At 33.2% G+C, this 18,690-nt stretch overlaps 3 protein-coding genes across 7 annotated transcripts; 2 read left to right on the forward strand and 1 right to left on the reverse strand.

Annotated features, from left to right (window-relative positions):
- Nucleotides 327-1,185, reverse strand: LOC104739481 (probable histone H2AXa). The gene is made up of 2 exons (XM_010459854.2): nucleotides 894-1,185; nucleotides 327-795 (listed from the first exon to the last, which is right to left on the reverse strand). The coding sequence occupies exons 1-2, from the start codon at nucleotides 1,101-1,103 to the stop codon at nucleotides 574-576; spliced, it is 432 nt and encodes a 143-aa protein (XP_010458156.1). The 5' UTR covers nucleotides 1,104-1,185; the 3' UTR covers nucleotides 327-573.
- LOC104739482 (sugar transporter ERD6-like 1) lies at nucleotides 2,187-6,164 on the forward strand. Of its 3 annotated transcripts, XM_010459855.2 has the most exons (18): nucleotides 2,187-2,417; nucleotides 2,694-2,756; nucleotides 3,088-3,177; nucleotides 3,319-3,378; nucleotides 3,457-3,522; nucleotides 3,745-3,810; nucleotides 3,902-3,977; nucleotides 4,085-4,149; nucleotides 4,249-4,341; nucleotides 4,437-4,517; nucleotides 4,722-4,806; nucleotides 4,912-4,955; nucleotides 5,038-5,100; nucleotides 5,194-5,253; nucleotides 5,350-5,403; nucleotides 5,512-5,571; nucleotides 5,663-5,777; nucleotides 5,930-6,164. In XM_010459855.2, the coding sequence occupies exons 1-18, from the start codon at nucleotides 2,286-2,288 to the stop codon at nucleotides 6,049-6,051; spliced, it is 1,395 nt and encodes a 464-aa protein (XP_010458157.1). In that variant the 5' UTR covers nucleotides 2,187-2,285; the 3' UTR covers nucleotides 6,052-6,164. The 3 variants fall into 3 exon arrangements, with proteins under 3 accessions (XP_010458157.1, XP_010458159.1, XP_010458158.1); XM_010459857.2 differs by lacking the exon at nucleotides 3,457-3,522; XM_010459856.2 differs by lacking the exon at nucleotides 2,694-2,756.
- LOC104739483 (E4 SUMO-protein ligase PIAL1-like) lies at nucleotides 8,728-13,989 on the forward strand. Of its 3 annotated transcripts, XM_019236031.1 has the most exons (17): nucleotides 8,728-8,840; nucleotides 9,035-9,097; nucleotides 9,228-9,300; nucleotides 9,409-9,477; nucleotides 9,596-9,661; nucleotides 9,744-9,826; nucleotides 10,009-10,060; nucleotides 10,143-10,214; nucleotides 10,502-10,569; nucleotides 10,659-10,707; nucleotides 10,792-10,876; nucleotides 10,961-11,062; nucleotides 11,230-11,281; nucleotides 11,380-11,431; nucleotides 11,586-11,702; nucleotides 11,784-12,383; nucleotides 12,717-13,989. In XM_019236031.1, exons 1-17 carry the CDS (start codon nucleotides 8,818-8,820, stop codon nucleotides 13,536-13,538), a joined length of 2,448 nt encoding a protein of 815 aa, XP_019091576.1. In that variant the 5' UTR covers nucleotides 8,728-8,817; the 3' UTR covers nucleotides 13,539-13,989. The 3 variants fall into 3 exon arrangements, with proteins under 3 accessions (XP_019091576.1, XP_019091575.1, XP_019091577.1); XM_019236030.1 differs by having other exon boundaries at nucleotides 10,659-10,876; XM_019236032.1 differs by lacking the exons at nucleotides 8,728-8,840; nucleotides 9,035-9,097; nucleotides 9,228-9,300; ... (1 more) ...; nucleotides 9,596-9,661; nucleotides 9,744-9,826 and adding an exon at nucleotides 9,836-9,923 and having other exon boundaries at nucleotides 10,659-10,876.

Consider the following 18,690-nt stretch of genomic DNA (forward strand, 5'->3'; position numbering starts at 1 on the left):
TTGAATTTGCTTTTTGACCCAAAAGAAAAAAAAAACTTGAATTTGCTTTAACAGTATAACATGTTAATGGTCGAATGTAAAATAGTCGAATTTTTTAGATCTGAAGTCAAAGGTGATCAAAATCCAAATGGATGTCACTGCATAACTCAGTTTGCACTGCAAATTTTCTGGCATTAAACAGAGACGCGAACCAAGACAGGTCTATTATGAGATTTGGGGTCTGCAATCTCAGTTAAAAAGTCAATTCGATCATTCTAATGGGTTTTACTTGAGTGGGTGAATTAGTAAAATGAGAGTCTAATGAAACTGAATACGTTCCTCGAACATATAAAAACATGTATGCCTTTTTTGTATTCAGACTTTGCAAATGTTTCTGCGAAGATATATTGCTTTTTACTTCAGTCCCATTGATCCATCCATCATGATCCGAATACACATTCAGTAATTAAACATATATCTCCAAAAGCCTTAATACTTAAAAAAAAGCATTTAAACCAAATCTATTTTACACGTTCAAAGCAAACAACAGAAACTGAACTAAGAAAGGTACAAAAGAAGAAGGAAGAGAGAAACTCAGAACTCCTGAGAAGCAGATCCAATATCTCCTTTGTTCTTACCAACCTTTGAAGGCAAAAGGTTCTGATGAATATTAGGCAAAACTCCACCATTCGCAATCGTCACACTTCCCAATAGCTTACTAAGCTCCTCATCGTTTCTCACCGCAAGCTGTATGTGTCTTGGTACAATTCGCGTCTTCTTGTTATCCCTCGCTGCGTTTCCAGCGAGCTCCAACACCTACCCCAATCACCAAAATCTCAATCGAATCAGTACAACCGATTCAGATGTGAAACCACCAGATTCGGAATCGAAAGATAGGGATTTAATTAAAATACCTCAGCGGCGAGGTATTCGAGAACGGCGGAGAGATAGACCGGAGCACCGGCACCGACACGCTCGGCGTATTTACCGGCTTTAAGGAATCTGGCGATTCTTCCGACGGGGAATTGAAGACCGGCTTTAGATGAACGGGAGACGGATTTGGTTGCTTTGGGCTTACCTCTCCCACCTTTGGTTGTTCCGCTTCCTGCGCCTGTTGTACTCATCTTCTTCGAACTAAACAACGATTTTAGATTTGAAGAGATTTTGCAGATATCGAAGTGTACAGTGTGATTGGAAGAAATTGAGTGGGCTTTTAGGGCTTTGTTCTTCTTCTTTATTTATAGGCGTCAATGATTAACTCTCATTGGTTGATCAGGTAATCACGCGGATCGCCAGCGTGGCACATCGTAGCCTTTTAAACTGTGTGGGTTTTTGGTCCGTACATCTGTTTATATGTAAAAGTGAATTTTTTATGCAAACCCCTCAACTATTGACATCTTTCCCATTTTACTACCTCAATAAATTATTCTATACATTTTAGTCCACTAATCTGTGGATACTAGAGTTTAGGTAAAAAAAATACACGAGTAAGTAGTAACCAACCATTATGCTCATTTGTATTTTACACAAACCCATTAGAGGTTTAATAAGCTGTTTAGAGGCTGTTAGTGAGAAATTAGTGGGTTAATCTCGGTTAATTAAGTTTGTATATAAAGATAATAAGAAACCTCGCTTGTGAATTTTTAAGCTTAATGAATTTTACCTTCATTAACCGATGCACGTGCTTTTGTGCATTGTAACTGGCCGATACTCTCCCCGACTGTACATTGCCTATGCAGCTATGCACCGATCCATTGGTAAGAATCTTATTCCTTCTGTTGACAGATCAAGTATATCTTAACTATGAATAGTACAGGTGAGCAGACCTTTCTCTGCAATCGTGTCTGCATTGGGTGCCTGTTGTTGATTTCAAAGCAATGGTGTCTTAGCTTGCACATCGGATCAACTGACAAGTCTGCTCTTCTTCATGTTTCATCTTACCTCGAGCTCTGTTTTTATTACATATTCCGTGAAGATCAAAGTGTCTCGTCTGCTTCTCCATTTCTAGAGGACATGTTATGATGACCTTTGAATACTACATGATGAAACCTCTAATAGTAGCTACTATTTTATCTTATATAATATGATGATATAAACTCTATTAAATATATATATATATATAGCCGACCACCAAAGGAAAAAAACTAGTAGTATAAAATAGTAGTAGTTGAATCAAAATATCTCCGGACGAATACATTATGCTAACAGTTGTTCACATGGAAATGACCAATGATGAGCCATTACCAAATTAAAGTTCGAAGACCATTAAAGTACTGAGTAAAAGAAAAAAATAACAGGAGAAGGAGATGGAATCTGGGAGTCTCAAAAGCCCTCTGGTGAATAAAGAAGAAGAAGCAAGAACCTCTTCTTCCATCACTTCTGGTCTTCTTCTCAGTACCTCTGTCGCTGTCACTGGATCCTTCGTTTATGGCTGCGCTGTGAGTTTTCTTCCTTTTTTTACTTTCATTTCCAGTTTATATTCATATTATGTGTTCCTCATGGACATGTATCTCTCAATTAACATATCTCAAGATCGGATATTAGTTTTCTGATCCCACTCTGCTTTTTATTTTTGGTAAATTGTGCAACTTAAATTTTCTTCGTCTCCTACTCCATTTGCTAATTGGAATATATACTTATGTGATTAACTTTAAAGTATACATATTTGTAATTGTGGCCTAATATTGTGAAAATAATCATGTCATAACTGGAAGATGTCATATTCGTCCCCTGCTCAATCCGAAATCATGGAAGAACTGGGACTTTCCGTTACAGATGTAAGTCCATGGTGTGTGTGTGCTCACTATCAACTTTTCTATTTTTATTTACTTTTTACGTTAGTAATCTCATAGAGTAAAAAAATGAAAATCGTGGAGGTATTTGTTTTAATATAATAAAAATTGACGTTCAATGGGAATTAAATAACCAAAAAAAAAGGGTTCTCTTGTAAATAATCCGGAATAGCAAACCAAGATTTGAATAGCATACCGAAATAAGTCCAACTTAATTGTTTTTGTAGTATTTTTTTTATTTGTTACATGCCTTTTTTTTTTTTCAAGTACGTAGTTTTTATTAATTGGATTGTATGGTCAAATCTGTTTTGGTCAGTATTCATTTTTCACTTCGATAATGACATTCGGTGGAATGATTACGGCCGCGTTTAGCGGGAAAATCGCTGCACTTATTGGTCGTCGACAGGTATTTATTTAATTTTTGTTTCGTATTTAATAATGTTGTATCAACTCCTTTTGTTTTTACATGTATGTAGTTCTTTTTTTTTGGAATCTTCCAATGTGACGTAATATGCACGTTTAATTTGTTCATCTCTTTTGATCTCAGACGATGTGGATCTCGGATGTTTTCTGCCTCTTTGGTTGGCTCGCTATAGCGTTTGCACAGGTTTGTTTAATTATGGTCAAACATTTATGTTTTCAGAAGTTTTTATTTAGTTTTGATTTGTTGCGTGATTATTTCAAGGATAAAATGCTGCTAAATATTGGACGCAGCTTCTTGGGATTTGGTGTTGGTCTCATTAGTTATGTGGTAATTGAGAATTTAAAATTTTGATGAATTATTATTGGTTAATAATTATAAAAAATATGTTACTAAAAAAAATTATAACTAAACATTAATTATTTTCTTAATTTTTGTAAAAATCTTAGAAAATCATATTTTGTAATACAGAGGGAGTAATTTTTAGTTATTTCATAGTATAAGAGTGTTGGTTGGTCAATGTCGTTTTGTTCACCATTTTGTTGGATACAGGTGCCTGTGTATATAGCAGAAATTACACCCCAAAAAATTCGCGGAGGATTCTCTTTTTCTAATCAAGTAAGGAAAAAAAAACATATTATCTGATAGTTGATAGTTTCAAAATCTCGATATTTAACTATAACTATTTATCTTTGGTTTGAATTTGTAGTTGCTACAAAGTTTTGGGATTTCACTCATGTTCCTCATCGGGAACTTTTTCCATTGGCGAACATTAGCTCTTTTAAGTAACTAACTTTTTTCTCAAAATGAACTATATCTCAAAATCAAAATAATGATTATACTTAAATCACATTACTAAACTTATTTATGTTTTTTTTTACTCTATGACTAGGTGCAATCCCATGTGGTATCCAAATGATATGCTTAGTTTTTATTCCTGAATCACCTAGATGGCTGGTAATCTCAAATACTTACCGTTGCCTTTTCTTTTAATTTCAATGTATTTTATAGGGAATACGTACTACTAAATATAAGTACGGTTAATGTTCATCTTAGGCGATGTATGGTCGAGATCGAGAGCTTGAAGTTACTTTGAAGAGACTAAGGGGAGAAAATAGTGATCTTCTTGAAGAAGCAGCTGAAATCAGAGTAATGATTTGTTTTTTTCCGTATGCCTTGCTACATATACATGCATATTTTGGTTAAGTTCTTATGTTCTTTTGTTCAATTTCTATGTGAAACAGGAAACAGTGGAAACCTCTAGAAGAGAATCTCAAAGTGGAGTAAAAGATTTGTTCAAAATGAAAAACGCACATCCGTTGATCGTAAGTCTCATCTAATACCAATCATCTATTTATGCATATAACAAGCTAGAAGAGACCGTGCTCTTACCTAATTTTGTGACCTATTGATGAAAATCTCCTGAAGAAAATTGTGTACTATATATTTAGCTTGTTTGATGAAAAAAAAAATATGAAAAGTAATTAACTTATTTGTTTGGGTTTATTGACTTCGTTGAAAATGGTTAGATTGGATTGGGACTAATGCTTTTGCAACAATTTTGCGGGAGTTCCGCGATAAGCGCTTATGCAGCTCGTATTTTTGTCACAGCCGGTAAACCATAATTAACTTTTCAAGGGCAGGTCACACTTGATTTATCAATAGTAATACCATCTCATGTTTTTGTTTCTGAATTTTATTGTCTTGCGTTATTATTAGGTTTTCCAAGCAACATAGGAACATCCATCCTTGCTGTTATTTTGGTAAAAACAAAACTTTATTTATTTAATCATCATGTATTTATATATGTATACAATTAAAATACATTTATTTATTTATTTGTAGGTACCGCAATCTTTAATTGTCATGTTCGCCGTCGACCGATGTGGACGCCGACCACTTCTGATTGTAATCATTCCATTATCTTCGATATAGTATTCATTTTCATAATTGGATAAAAATTATAGTTTGGGAGTTTGAATTTTTGTTATGTTTTTGTAGAGCTCATCTATCGGTCTGTGCATATCTTCATTTTTCATTGGTCTTTCTTACTATCTTCAGGTTGAGTCTTCTTTACCATTTTGATCGCTCTAACTTCAATGGTCTTTTAGTTTTTATACACTAAAAATATAAATATTATGTTTTCACTACACGCAGAAGCACGGTGATTTTCAGGAGTTTTGTTCCCCTATGTTAATGGTCGGTTTAGTGGTACGTAAAATGCCAATGGGCCAACCGGTTTACATTTATTGATCTGGTTAAATTCATAGACTGTACTTGGTTAAACAGCAAAGTCTGATTAATATATGTATGTACCAGGGTTATGTCTTATCCTTTGGCATTGGTCTAGGTGGACTACCATGGGTAATCATGTCTGAGGTATTTGTTTACTTTTCTTTTAAAGTACAAACAGTTAATTTACTTTATTTTGGAATTTAAAATTTCTTAATGTATTCGTTTAATATGAAAGGTATTTCCGGTGAATGTCAAAGTCACGGCTGGTAGCCTCGTAACAGTCTCTAACTGGTTTTTCAGTTGGATTGTCATTTTTAGTTTCAATTTCATGATGCAATGGAGTGCTTTCGGTAAAATTCTATCCCATCAATTTGACATTTTTTTATTTTTTTAAAACATTACAAACTTAACTTAACAAAAGATTGCTTTAATTATTATAATATATGTGTCAATCTTTAAATTGATAATTATATGGAGATATTTTGGTTTATTGGTGTTTCAGGAACATATTACATATTTTCTGGAGTTTCTCTAGTATCAGCCATATTTGTATGGACTATAGTACCTGAAACTAAAGGCAGAACACTCGAAGACATTCAAACATCATTAGGCCAACATTCATAAATCGAAGCGGAATGCATTGTCTGCATTTCAGATATATATCCTCACTGATCAAAATTTGATTTTTGTTTTTTTTGGTGATCTTACAATATATATTCTTATCATTAAATTACCAGTTTGAGTGTAGATATATCGTTATTATTTTGGCCTAATTTTGTGCATTATTATATAAACTAAATCGAAGATTATGGAAGAAGTGGGACTATACGTGGCAGATCATGTTATATCCACATGTATTCTTCAATCCAATTACACCACTTAGTGTATACTAGGTTTTAACCTGCGATATACCGCGAAACTATATTTTTAGAAGTAAAATAAAAATATAATTTTTAATAGATTAATTATATATCTAACTAATGTTTTGTAAATTTTAAATATATATCCCTTATATCTATATATTATTTAGGTTTACCGGTTTAAAAATTTAGGTTTACCGGTTTAAATTGTTAAATTCAGAATATAACATGTGGTATACCGTAGTACTGTTTGTTTATTACATAATCGTAATTTAATAAACTTAATTAGATATGCCTAATATTCAAATGTCGATGGTCTTAACAAAATAACTAGATTTTAATCCGCGGTACACCGCGTGCATATAGTTTTATTATTATTTATATTTTATATTCTATTTGTTTGTTAAATATTGGATCTTTTATAAATAGAGAAATAATCTAATTTTCCGGTCGCTTGTGCGACTAAATGTTTATATTAATTTTTTAACCTGTAATATATGACCATTTTTTATTATATTTAGTTTGTTTTGTTTAGTGTTTGAGATTCTATTTCGATTTTTAATTATTATAACAAAAAATAAGGGATCTAAATACATAATAAGTCATTTATATGATGTGATTAAGTCACATTTTTCCTAATGAATTAATTATTTTACACAATCTTAGGTAAATATATTGATTTTATATGTCAGATATTATAATATTTATAGTGTGGCAAATAATAAAATGAGGATTTAACCCGTGTTAGCACATATTTAATAATATTTGATTAATTACAACATATCCTTTTTATAACCACATTATATAGTATTTTAATTTTTTTTAATTTTACATATTCATAATAATTTAAATTTTATTAAATTTATATATATATATATATTAATTATAATATTTATATAATTAGAAGTTCTTCTTACGTTAAGAATCAAAACTCACAGGTTTGGAAAATAAAATGGAAAATATATCATAGTTTATGTGTCTATATAATCTTGATTGCTGTTTTTATTTTTGGTTGGAATGAAATGTAAAATATTTAGGAAACAAAATCTGTCGTGATACTATTTATGGAAATTTTTGAGGGGTTAATGTTGAAAATAAAAATTTTAATAAGTAAAACTAAAAGGGCATAACGTAAAATGTACTTCAAAAATATTAATATAGATTTAGGAAACAAAATCTGTCGTGATACTATTTATGGAAATTTTTGAGGGGTTAATGTTGAAAATAAAAATTTTAATAAGTAAAACTAAAAGGGCATAACGTAAAATGTACTTCAAAAATATTAATATAGATATTAATATAGATGAACTGATGATTTACTAACAGTCAATGAAATAATTTTCAATTTATATTAATACCCAAACTCATCCCGCTAGATATCTAAATACAATTTTTCTTCTTTGCTTAAGTATAACATGCACGTTTTTCAAAATCCAAATAACGAAAAATGCAAAAAAATATAGTATTGTTTACATATGATTCAGAAATAAGTTATGAAATATGATCATTTTTTATTTTTTTATTTTTTTTTTGCAGATAAAACGGACAAATACCCCTTAATTGGCTCGTTTGAGTTGATTTTTTTGTTGACAAAAAAACGGACAAATATGTATTGACGTAAATATTAATTTGGGATTTGCACATACATTTTTATTGTTAGCATTAAATATTGTAATGAATTAAGGAGATATTTTAGGAAATATTTAGGAATTTTACAAAACATATATTTAATGAGATATTGTAATTAGTTGTTGATTGATTAAAAATATATTTTAGGAATTTTTGTTATGCACAAAATCTTGGTTTTAAAATTTATTTTATAAATTAAAATTAAAAATATTTAATGTCAATAGCATACCTGTAAATAAGTGTGAATTTCAGAATTTATTTGATAAATGTCTCCAAAAATGTATATATAGATACATAGGGAAAATTTCAAACCGGTTAAATAAACCAGACCAGTAACCTCGGTTTGAATGGTCTATGTCTATTTTAGTCAGTGTACTTTTTTTTTCTTCACTTAAGGTAATGACATTAGGAGGAATGATTACGGGCGCATTTAGCGGATAAATCGTTGCACTCGTTGGTCGTTTGACAGGTCTAAATATTAAAAACTGTGATTAGTGAGCTCTTCTAAATCTTAAATTAGAGTGACACATCATCACACATACATAGGAAAATAAAGAAAGGTAAATGAACCGTCAACAGTGACTGGGTAATTAATGGTAGATTAACGTTCGGTTTCCAGAATTTATGACTATATATATAAAAGCTGACATATACATTAAAGAAACTAGAGAACTAGAGAGACTAGAAAGAACTAGTTGGGTATTCAGTAGTAACTTTCAAAAGTATGAGGACCGCGCTGTAAAATTAAAAAAAACAATGAGGGAGTAAACTGCTAAGTATAAATTGGCATAAGCTACTACCACTACTCCCTCTAGCGGCCGTGTTGTGTCGGTTTAGAGAATCATTATAACTCACGACCCCCGGAGACTTCTCGAAGAAGGTGAAGTATCTCCAAGATTCAATGGTGATTCCGGCGACTTCTGGGTATTTCCTTTTTTTTGTTTTCTTTGTATATACTATATACTATTATTTTTCAATGTGAGTCTCTATCATTTGACTCTTTGATTTTTCTTGTTTAGTTTATGTATCCACCAAAGTAAAATAATTGTTAAATACTTACTAAATAAATGATTATGTTTATAAAAAAAACAATCTTGTTTCTAATTACTGTCTTTTAGGTTTGGGTTTCGTTCTGAACTCAGCACCAAGGAGTTTCAAGCTTTCTGCATCACTCTCGCTAAGTAATTATCTCATTTACTTAAAAACCCATCTTATGTTTTAAACCCTAAAATCTGCATTTCTGGGTTTCCCAGTTTCACTGAGATATTTTTTCCAATTTTTTTTTTTTTTTTGGCTTTTGGTGGAATGCAGTGAAATCGATGCAGCTGTTGGGAAAAATGAAGTTCCAGGGAATGTTCAAGACCTGGCTTTAGTCCTCAATTATGTATGTGCTTCTCTAAAAAGTTTTGATTTTTTTTTAAGGTGCTTCTTCCTTTTGGGGGTTTGTATGCTCATAGTAGTACTTTTGTTTCTGTTGTGTTATATGGTGCAGGTGTGCCATCGTATATGTGATGATCTTCAAACGAGGGCGGTGGTAATGACGCTGATGATCTCAGCTAAGGTAAAAAGAAAGAGATAAAGAGTTTGAATTTAGGAAACTTTGTGGCAGAATCTCATACAAGTTTGTTGATTTGGGTTAATGGTTACGTAGCTGAGGTGTATTTGTGTTTCTCTCACAGAGTGCTTGTCAGCTTGGATGGTTCCCACAGACAGAGACTCAACAACTGTTGGATATCATAGACTTGGTATGTTTCGTTCCAGCCGAAATTTCTGTTTCGAGAATAATCAGGATTCTGTTAGTAATGATGTGTTTTTCTTCTTGTTCAGATGTGGAATAGTTTCAGCAGTCCTGAAATTGTCACTCCTAATGTAGATAGTCCCGTCAGTCTAATTTCGGAGGTTATAGAGAAGTAGGCTTCTATTTTCTTATGATACTTTTAGCTTATGAGGATTGAGTATTTGACAGCTCCTCATGTGTGTTCATTCAGTTATTTCAAATCACTAAGGGTACCAGTCTGCTACTATAAAGAAAACTTGGTAACTAATATCAAAATGTTGGTTTCTTTTGAATCTACTTCTGTTCTGTCTATAGGTTCTATCCATGTGTGAAGCTGGGGCATATTGTTCTTTCTTGTGAGGCGAAGGTGACTTTATTTATTATTCAACTCCTAGCACTTTTTTTTTCTTTCTAATGTGTGCTTTAGTTAGCTTTGTTTCTCTTGGCAGCCAGAATCAAAGATATTGGTGAAGGATTTCCATATTTCAAAGAAGATGCCACATTCTCTTAAACAGAAAGTAGTATGTATTGTAATTTTGGTTATGAGTGCCTTTTTGTTACTGTGCTAGCCTTGGTACCAGATTTTGTGTCGCTTTTTGAATATGCTTTCATATAGTATTGTGCATATGTGGTTTCTCCTGCATATATGCAATTAGGTAAGAAGAATGAATGAATGTACTTTCAAAGGTTACTATTCAGCTTTGCTTGTCGTGGCACTTCAGCATTTTATAGTTTTAAATCTTTGTTTTATGGACTGCTAATTATGCTTAATAGTTAGGTTTATAACAGAATCTTGCTTGCTCTTCAGGGATTATTTGTTGTCCGGACTGAAGACATCAGCAAGTCTAATTGTATTGTACATCCACAAAAAGTCAGGTGTGGTTTGATTGCTTTCCTTTTTCTGCCGGATGTTTGTGAGCAGTTTTTGTATTTTAACCATATTGATTTACATATGAAAATTACAGCTTTTTGTTGAATGGAAAGGGCGTTGACAAGAGAGTTAACATCTCAATGGTTTGTGCATTTTGTTTATTTCTCGGATATGGTTTAGAAGTACTTACTATGATGCAAGTAATTGTCGTTGTCATTTCTTTTCAGGAGTCAGGGCCGCAGCTTCCGACGGATGTTACTGCCCTGGTCAACGCTGGGGCAAATCTTCTACAAGCAATAGGCTGTTTTGGAGGTTTTTGTTCAATGAAGATTCTTAATCACTTTAATTTTCTCTCCTTTTTTTCAGTAATAATGGATTGTTACACATTTTTTATAGGTAGTTACTTAATTGCTATTGCTTTTATCGATGTCATACCGCTGCCAGACAAACCGTTGCTTAAAGATTACGTTCATCCTGAAGTCATTGAATCAAATTCAGGTATATCCAAAAGTATTTAGTCACTAGGAGTAGAAAGTATCTGCTTAACGTTAATTGCATTCCACATATGAGTCATCAAATCATTTAGTTGTATCCATTCGTATAATTGTATTCCTAGAGCACTTATCCAGATCAACCATTGTTTGTCTTTTCCAAATTTTCTGTAGATTGTGACATAATTGAGGGGCCATCAAGGATATCTCTCAGTTGTCCTATCAGGTATCCGGAGATGTTTTTCCTCTGTAGCTTTATATCTTAAGAAGTTGCTTTCACAGTTACCTCAACCTATTAAGATTTAATTATCACCATTATAACAGCCGAACGCGTATCAAACTTCCTGTGAAGGGTCATGTCTGTAAACATCTTCAGGTGATGCATTTCTGTTAAGCACAAGTAATGATAGGATTGTTCTTGTTTTTCCATTGTTTAAATCATCGTGAGAATAATTATTTCATGAAAACGTAACATTCAAAGCTCTGGTTTACTCCTTATCTCTATTTTGATATGTTACTTTCTGCTGTAGTGTTTTGACTTTTGGAATTATGTCAACATGAATTTGAGACGACCATCATGGCGCTGCCCGCATTGCAATCAGTCTGTTTGCTATACTGACATCCGTGTAGATCAAAAACTTAAAAAGGTAGGCATCTTATTGTTGTTTCTTAGTGATAAATCTTTTTACATCCTACACCGAATAAACAATCTTGTTTAATATCCACAGATTCTAGAAGAGGTGGGAAGTAGCGCTGCTGATGTGGTTATCACTGCTGATGGATCATGGACGGTTGTAACAGAGAACGATGAGGACGTGGAACTAGTACCTGAAACCACTCATGACCATGGAGATCCAAATAGTTTCATCAACTTGGGGCCTACTGTTTTGCATCTTCCTAGAGATGAGAATGAAATGGAAACATCCAGTGGCACGCAAGTCCATGAACAGAATCTTTGTTTATCTGAGATTCAGGCTCCGTCATATAACGCACATGAGCCTACTACAGATTATACTATGCTTAACCACTCGTCTGCGTCAATCAACACACTGCCACAATTGCCAGAATCTTTGAATGCGTTTGATGGGCAACAATTCTTACCATCCTCATCTCCACAAGATAGATTAGCTACTAATGCGTCAAACTTTGACACATCAATGCCGGTTGCTCAGTCTTCTCAGTTTCAAGGCTCACATGTTATGCCCCTTGAAAATTGTGTAGGAAGAACCTCTGATTTGATGGAGAGATGGAACCTCATCCATGGACGTGGCATTAATCAGACTCAATTGCCATCCGCGCCTCTGTCGCAGCATCATTATGCAATGCAGGTTTGTTATTTATTACCCTACTGTTGTTCTTTGTTTGCTCTCGTAAAAATCTGGTGAAGCTACATTACAATGTAATTTTATCGACTTACACATGCCAACTAGTGCAATCCAACAACTTATAGCAGAAATTATGAGCAATTCAAAAGGATCGGTTATAACATGTTACAGTTTTCATCTGCGTTAGATTTGTTTTGGTCTAGGAGAGTTAGAACATGTACCTGATCTTAATCACCATTTGGGCCTGCAAGGATTCCGATCTCTAGTCTCTCCTATCCATGAATTCCTTGCTTGTTTAATTAACTCTGAAGATTTTTTGTTCTTATCTGTATGCAGAATTTGAGCCAGTCCCCTGCACAGCATAGACCAATTCCATCTTACATTGCACATCCTCAAACTTTACCTGTCAACTACGGAGGGAACGCTTACCAAAGATCGATGCCACCGATGCCACATTCCATTACATACATCCAATCATTACTTAACTACGGAGGGAACTCCCACGGAAGACCAATGCCATCTTCCATTACACATAGCCATACTTTACCTGTCAGCTACGGAGGGAACGTCCACCAAAGGTCGATGCCGTCTTCCATTACACATCTCCAAACTTTACCTGTCAACTACGGAGTGACCGCCGACCAAAGAACGATTCCATCTTCCATGTCACATATCCAAACTTTACCTGTCAACTACGGAGGGACCTCCGACCAAAGACCCATGCTAAGACCGATGCCATCTTCCGTTACAAATCTCCAAACTTTACCTGTCAACTACGGAAGGACCAACGACCAAAGACCCATGCTAAGACCCATGCCATCTTCCATTACACATCTCCAAACTTCATCTGTCAATTACGGAGGGACCAACGACCAAAGACATAATCCTGGTGGTGCAACGGGACAGTTATCATCACGAGAGTTCATAAATTTGCCTCCTGCTAGCACTGCAAATTGGCGCCAACCGAGCCGGATGCGAGGCAGCATAGAACCTGGTACGGAATATGACCATATGATCATTCGACCTACGCGGCCAGTTCAAGCACAAGCTCAAACGCTTCCTCCGCCTCGATCAACAGCTCATAATGTAACTAATGAGAGTCAAGCATTTAGCTATCCCGTTGGTACTAACGAAACACAAGCTGGGACAAATTCATAGCCGGTGGCCGAGGGTCTTGGGTTGTCAGGGTCGTTTTGGTCAATGCCTCCTGAGACATGGTGATATCTGATGACTTAGAGATTGTAACACGCGGTTCATAGCGATAGGATGCATCACTAACACAATCTGTCTGTAGTAACAGTAGATAAGCCCTTTTTTGTTTTTGTTTTTTTGGTACTAACCTCTTTAGGCTTCCGGTACATATATGGGGCTAGTTCTTGATGTAGCGTATTCTTTAGATTCACTTCCTGTGACACATTTAGGGTATGGTTTGACTACTTTGACCGATTGACGATCACAATATAGCAGGTCCAGATCAGTTTCTTCTGAACCGGGAAACTTTAGCCCACACAACCATGTTTCTACTTTACTAGTGGCTTTGGTTCTGTGATATGTGTTTGGTTTTCTGTTGAAGAATGAGAAACTTGTTGATAGGTTCGTTACTTGCCAACCCCTAATCTTGATACATGAAATGATATGTTTGTTATCCATTTAGTCTTTAGTCTTGGTTGCGGACATGATCTAGTTATAATAAGTTTTTAATGTTCTACAACTGCAGTGCGATATACTAGGGTGTCAAATCCATAGGAGAATACGAAATAGAATGATTCCTGTTGAGTACTCAATTAAGGTTTTGGCTCTGCGTTTACTAATCTGAACATAAATCAAAGCAATAGACAAGAAACATAGTAGTCTAAGTGATAAGAGTTTTTCACCTTTTCCAAAGAAAGCAAAAAATCTCCTTTTGGGTGGTCAGAGTCCCTAGATCTCAACATACATGAGCTCTGGCCATTCCTATCCTATCATGTCCTCACATTTCTCGTTATTCCCTACTACATAATCATGAGCGCAAATAGACAAAATCCTTTTAAAACTAGTTGTCATTGGTTAATGTTGCTTGTTTATCGATCAATCTACTAGTTTACTCTTTAACTCAATATAAAGTGACGTGACAATAAAAAAAGTTCCCATGGATTCACTTGTCTTCCTCGTTTTAAGGTTACGTTTTATAATACTTCCGCACTCGATGTCATGAGTTTGAAAACCTTCAGCGTTGTAGAATTCTTTTATTCACTAGGTTATAGTTAGTTATGCTTCATTGTCTACAATGCCATTTATCATTTTTCTGATATGTGTGGCAGTCGAACACATGTATTTCAAATTTATCAAATCTTGATTTATAATTTTGGTACCGATTAATAAATTCGATCAGTACCATTAACCATACTACCACCATAGTTGGAATTTACCACCCAAATTTAAAAGCCTAATCTAACTTAAATAAATGGATCGAAGTCGTGCATATTGGTAGGTACGCTGTTCATCATACTAAAAACGTGAACTATTGAAATAAAAATAATAAACTCATTCTATCTTCTAATATTATAAGTAAATAAAAATTAATTGAAGGAATATTCAGAATACGAAAGACGACAAAAGAACATGATATGAAATTATGAATGTAACGATCTTCTACTAGTCTGGCTCGCTTCTAGATGAAGACAAGCACTCACAATACTATTAGTTTCTTTTAACACAAATCTTTTTTAAACTTTTTTGAATCACAGATTTATACAAACGCTGCACTCTGTTGTAAACAAATATTTTTTCGAATAAATTTTACATTTTATTCAAAAAAAAAAAAATTATGAATGTATAATTTATCATGTAAGTTACTAATAATAATCCAACATGAAACAAACGCTAATGCAAGAATGTTGCCAACCTAGCTACAGTTCTTCATAGTAAAATACGAAACATCATAAAATATTCCTTCTGGACATGATATGAGTTTAATGCTCAGCAACTGGCATGGCTGTCCAATTTCATACTTGAGTGTCGATCAACACGAAATCAAATTAATTCCAATTAGGTAAGTTATTTTATGTATTGGTTTTGCGTTTTCTAATCTAAGCATAAATTAAGAGCAACTTCGTCTAAAGGCAAAGAGAAAGAAAGCTAGAATATGCCCATATTGGTGGTCCTAGTCCCCATCTTGACATTATTGAAGATACCATTCCTATCCTTTGTTATGTCCTCACAAGTTCATAATGAGTTTCAAACATTTTCGCCATTCCCTACTACAGGCATAATCATATACCTGCTGCATTCTGCAGTAGCAATTTTTTTTTTAAATTGGTCGGTTTATCAATCAAGTCGCTCCATGTTGACCCTAATATTTGTAGAGCTAACCTAACCCCAAACTTTCTTTTGGCTTATGACCGGTTCTACCGCCAGTTATTCCTTTTTCGATTTCTTAAACGAAAAGTGATGTGGTGATAGTAACATAAACTTTTCTAAGCAAAAGTAACTAATTATAATAAATAAAACAACTAACAAAATCTAACTTCTCATGGATTGATTAGTCAGCAGCTTATATAACATTGAAAATAACGCTTTACTAATTACTACTGTCTTTCTTAACTAATTTTTTTGGACAAGTTACTCTTAACTCTTAATTTTTTCGGACTTAAAATCCAATGCAGGTTAAAAGTGAGATTCTCTCGGCACCTGGTTTTTCGTGCTTCGAAAACTTTCACAGTTAAAATTATCAGTATCATAGATAGTATTCATCAACCAAATTAAATATCCTAACCTAACTCAACTATAGATCGAAGTCGTGCTCTTGTAGGTAGGTACGCTAATCATCATACTAAAAACGTGAACTATTGAAATTATTAACAAGTAAACTCGTTAATTATTCTTTTCTAAAACATCAAAGCTCATTTATTATTCTATCTTATGACGGCGAGAGAACACGATATGAATGTGTAGACAACCTCGTGTCGTGGAATAAGTTATTGTATATCTACCGCATATTGGACATCTGAAGGCGAGAGAGAACGGATCCAATGTACCACGATGCTATTCCAATTAAACAAATGAGTAATCGACTCACTTTTATATCCTATAACAAATACTATTATATTTTCCATCTCAAGCTCCACTTGTTTAAACACTCTATGTCACTTCTGTAATATTCCCATGCTTGTAAGTTGTAAAGTTGTTTTCATATTTTACAAAATAAGTCACATATAAACAGACCAGGCCCGGGTCATCTAGACATGTGCTATGTGTGCCATAGCACCGGCTGGTTTGTTTGTGATTAATTGGTTTGTTTGTATAATTCACATATAAACAGAACTATTTCCCTTTTTATATAGTTCATTCTAATTAGGTAAGTTGTTTTCATATACATTTGTATATGAATAGATTTGAGATATAGTTCATTTCATATTTTACACCATAGTTGCACACTTCCAACAAAATCGTAGTTCAGATCAATTTAACTCATCATATTTGGAGAAAAGAAAAATCGTAATATTAAATAAAACACAGAAGATGTTTTCATTTTGGACATTATTAAACTCATCATCATCATATTAAAATTTAGGCTATCAATGGTATATTGATATGGTTCTATTAATTTATTCAAATATACCAGTTATATACATACACAGACACAAAGATGTTTTTTTTTTCTTTGTTCTTTTTGGTATGATACAAATACAATCATGCTATTCATATACAAATGTTATTTATGTTTTCTAAACAGAATATTGAGTACCATTATGATAGATTTGGAGGAAACTTAGTGTATTTATATGTTTCTTTTAATTTATTTCTAGTTTCTGGTATTTTTAGTTTTTAAAAGTAAGTTTTTTATCTAAAAACACTTTGACTATGAGAAAAATTTTACGATTAATTGATTTGTTTGTATAATTCAGATGACAAAAAAAAGGTAAGTTTTAGTTTTCTCGGGCTCGTTTGTTGTTGTTGGACCTTCAAGCCTTTCTTCACAAACCCTACTATATAAAAAAGGTAAGCGTTATAAAAAGTTAAGCTGCCATTTGTTCCCAAAAATCTCTTAAACCCTAAACAATGGATGCTCCGAATTTTCTACCAGTTGTATTTTGGGACGTAGAAAACTGTCCTGCGAATTGTATAATAAGTTTATTTCTAGTTTCTGGTTTTTTTTTTAGTTTTTAAAAGTCAGTTATTTATCTAAAAAAACTTTGACTATGAGAAATTTTTTATGCTTAATTGGTTTGTTTGTATATTTCAGATGACAAAAAAAGGGTAAATTTTAGTTTTCTCGGGCTCGTTTGTTGGGCCTTCAAGCTTTTCTTCACAAACCCTAAATCTATCCACTATATAAAAAGAGTGAGATTACTCCAGATCGTATACCATTCTATGTGCAGAATTTGTTCTGATCCATGAGATTAAATAAAACACATAAGATGTTTACATTTTTGACATTATTTTCGATAGGGGTTATTGGTTCTATAATTTTAATGGATTTGGAAATCCAAACAAAAATAATTTGTTATTCAATCATTGATTTTAAAATACTTATTAAAATTATGTATTATTGGTTTTATGATTTACAAATACTTGTTAAAATCTCATGTTATTCATTTAATGATTTGTTTTTGGATTTTAAAATCCACATTATATATTAAATGAATTTGAAAGTATAAAATAGAAGGATTCAAATCCAATGATAAAACATATTATTTCAAAATTCATGTGTTTGATTTTTAGAATTTATAATTTCATATCGATTTAGAAATTACCTATCCAATAAGAATATTCTTTAAAACAACCACATTCACACAAAAAGGTATGGGCATGATCACATTGCATTTCATTAAAAAAAATGTTTGGTTTAGTTAGTACTATGGCATACACTGATACACCTAATAATACCAATATTGCTGGTATTATTATACTTAGTCCAAGGAAGTTTTGATTCTCTCACGATCCTTTGAGAATTTTGGGTTAAATCGGTTGGACTACTTTCGAGTTTAGTAGATTTCGGATTGTACCGGATCATACCGATATAACCAATTATTTTCAAGTAAATATATATTTCCTCCTGGATTTATCCTATCAAGTGTATGAGTGTATCTATCTCGAATCTCGATACAAACGAACAACCAAATCTCTTCCCATTCTCGAGACATTCTTGGCGCTATTCATTCCAACTTTGAACATCATAGAATAATTGATGCTTCCAAAAAGAAAAAAAAACAGTAATTTAGTTTTTTCTTTTGACAACAAATACTAAAAGAATTGACTCAAACAAGCTAATTTGGAGGGGAACAATGAACATAAGTAACCATATGCGGTTGAGAACGAACTTGTCGTG

The sequence above is a fragment of the Camelina sativa genome, chromosome 14 (genome assembly GCF_000633955.1).
Source record: "Camelina sativa cultivar DH55 chromosome 14, Cs, whole genome shotgun sequence".
Taxonomy (NCBI): Eukaryota; Viridiplantae; Streptophyta; class Magnoliopsida; order Brassicales; family Brassicaceae; genus Camelina; species Camelina sativa.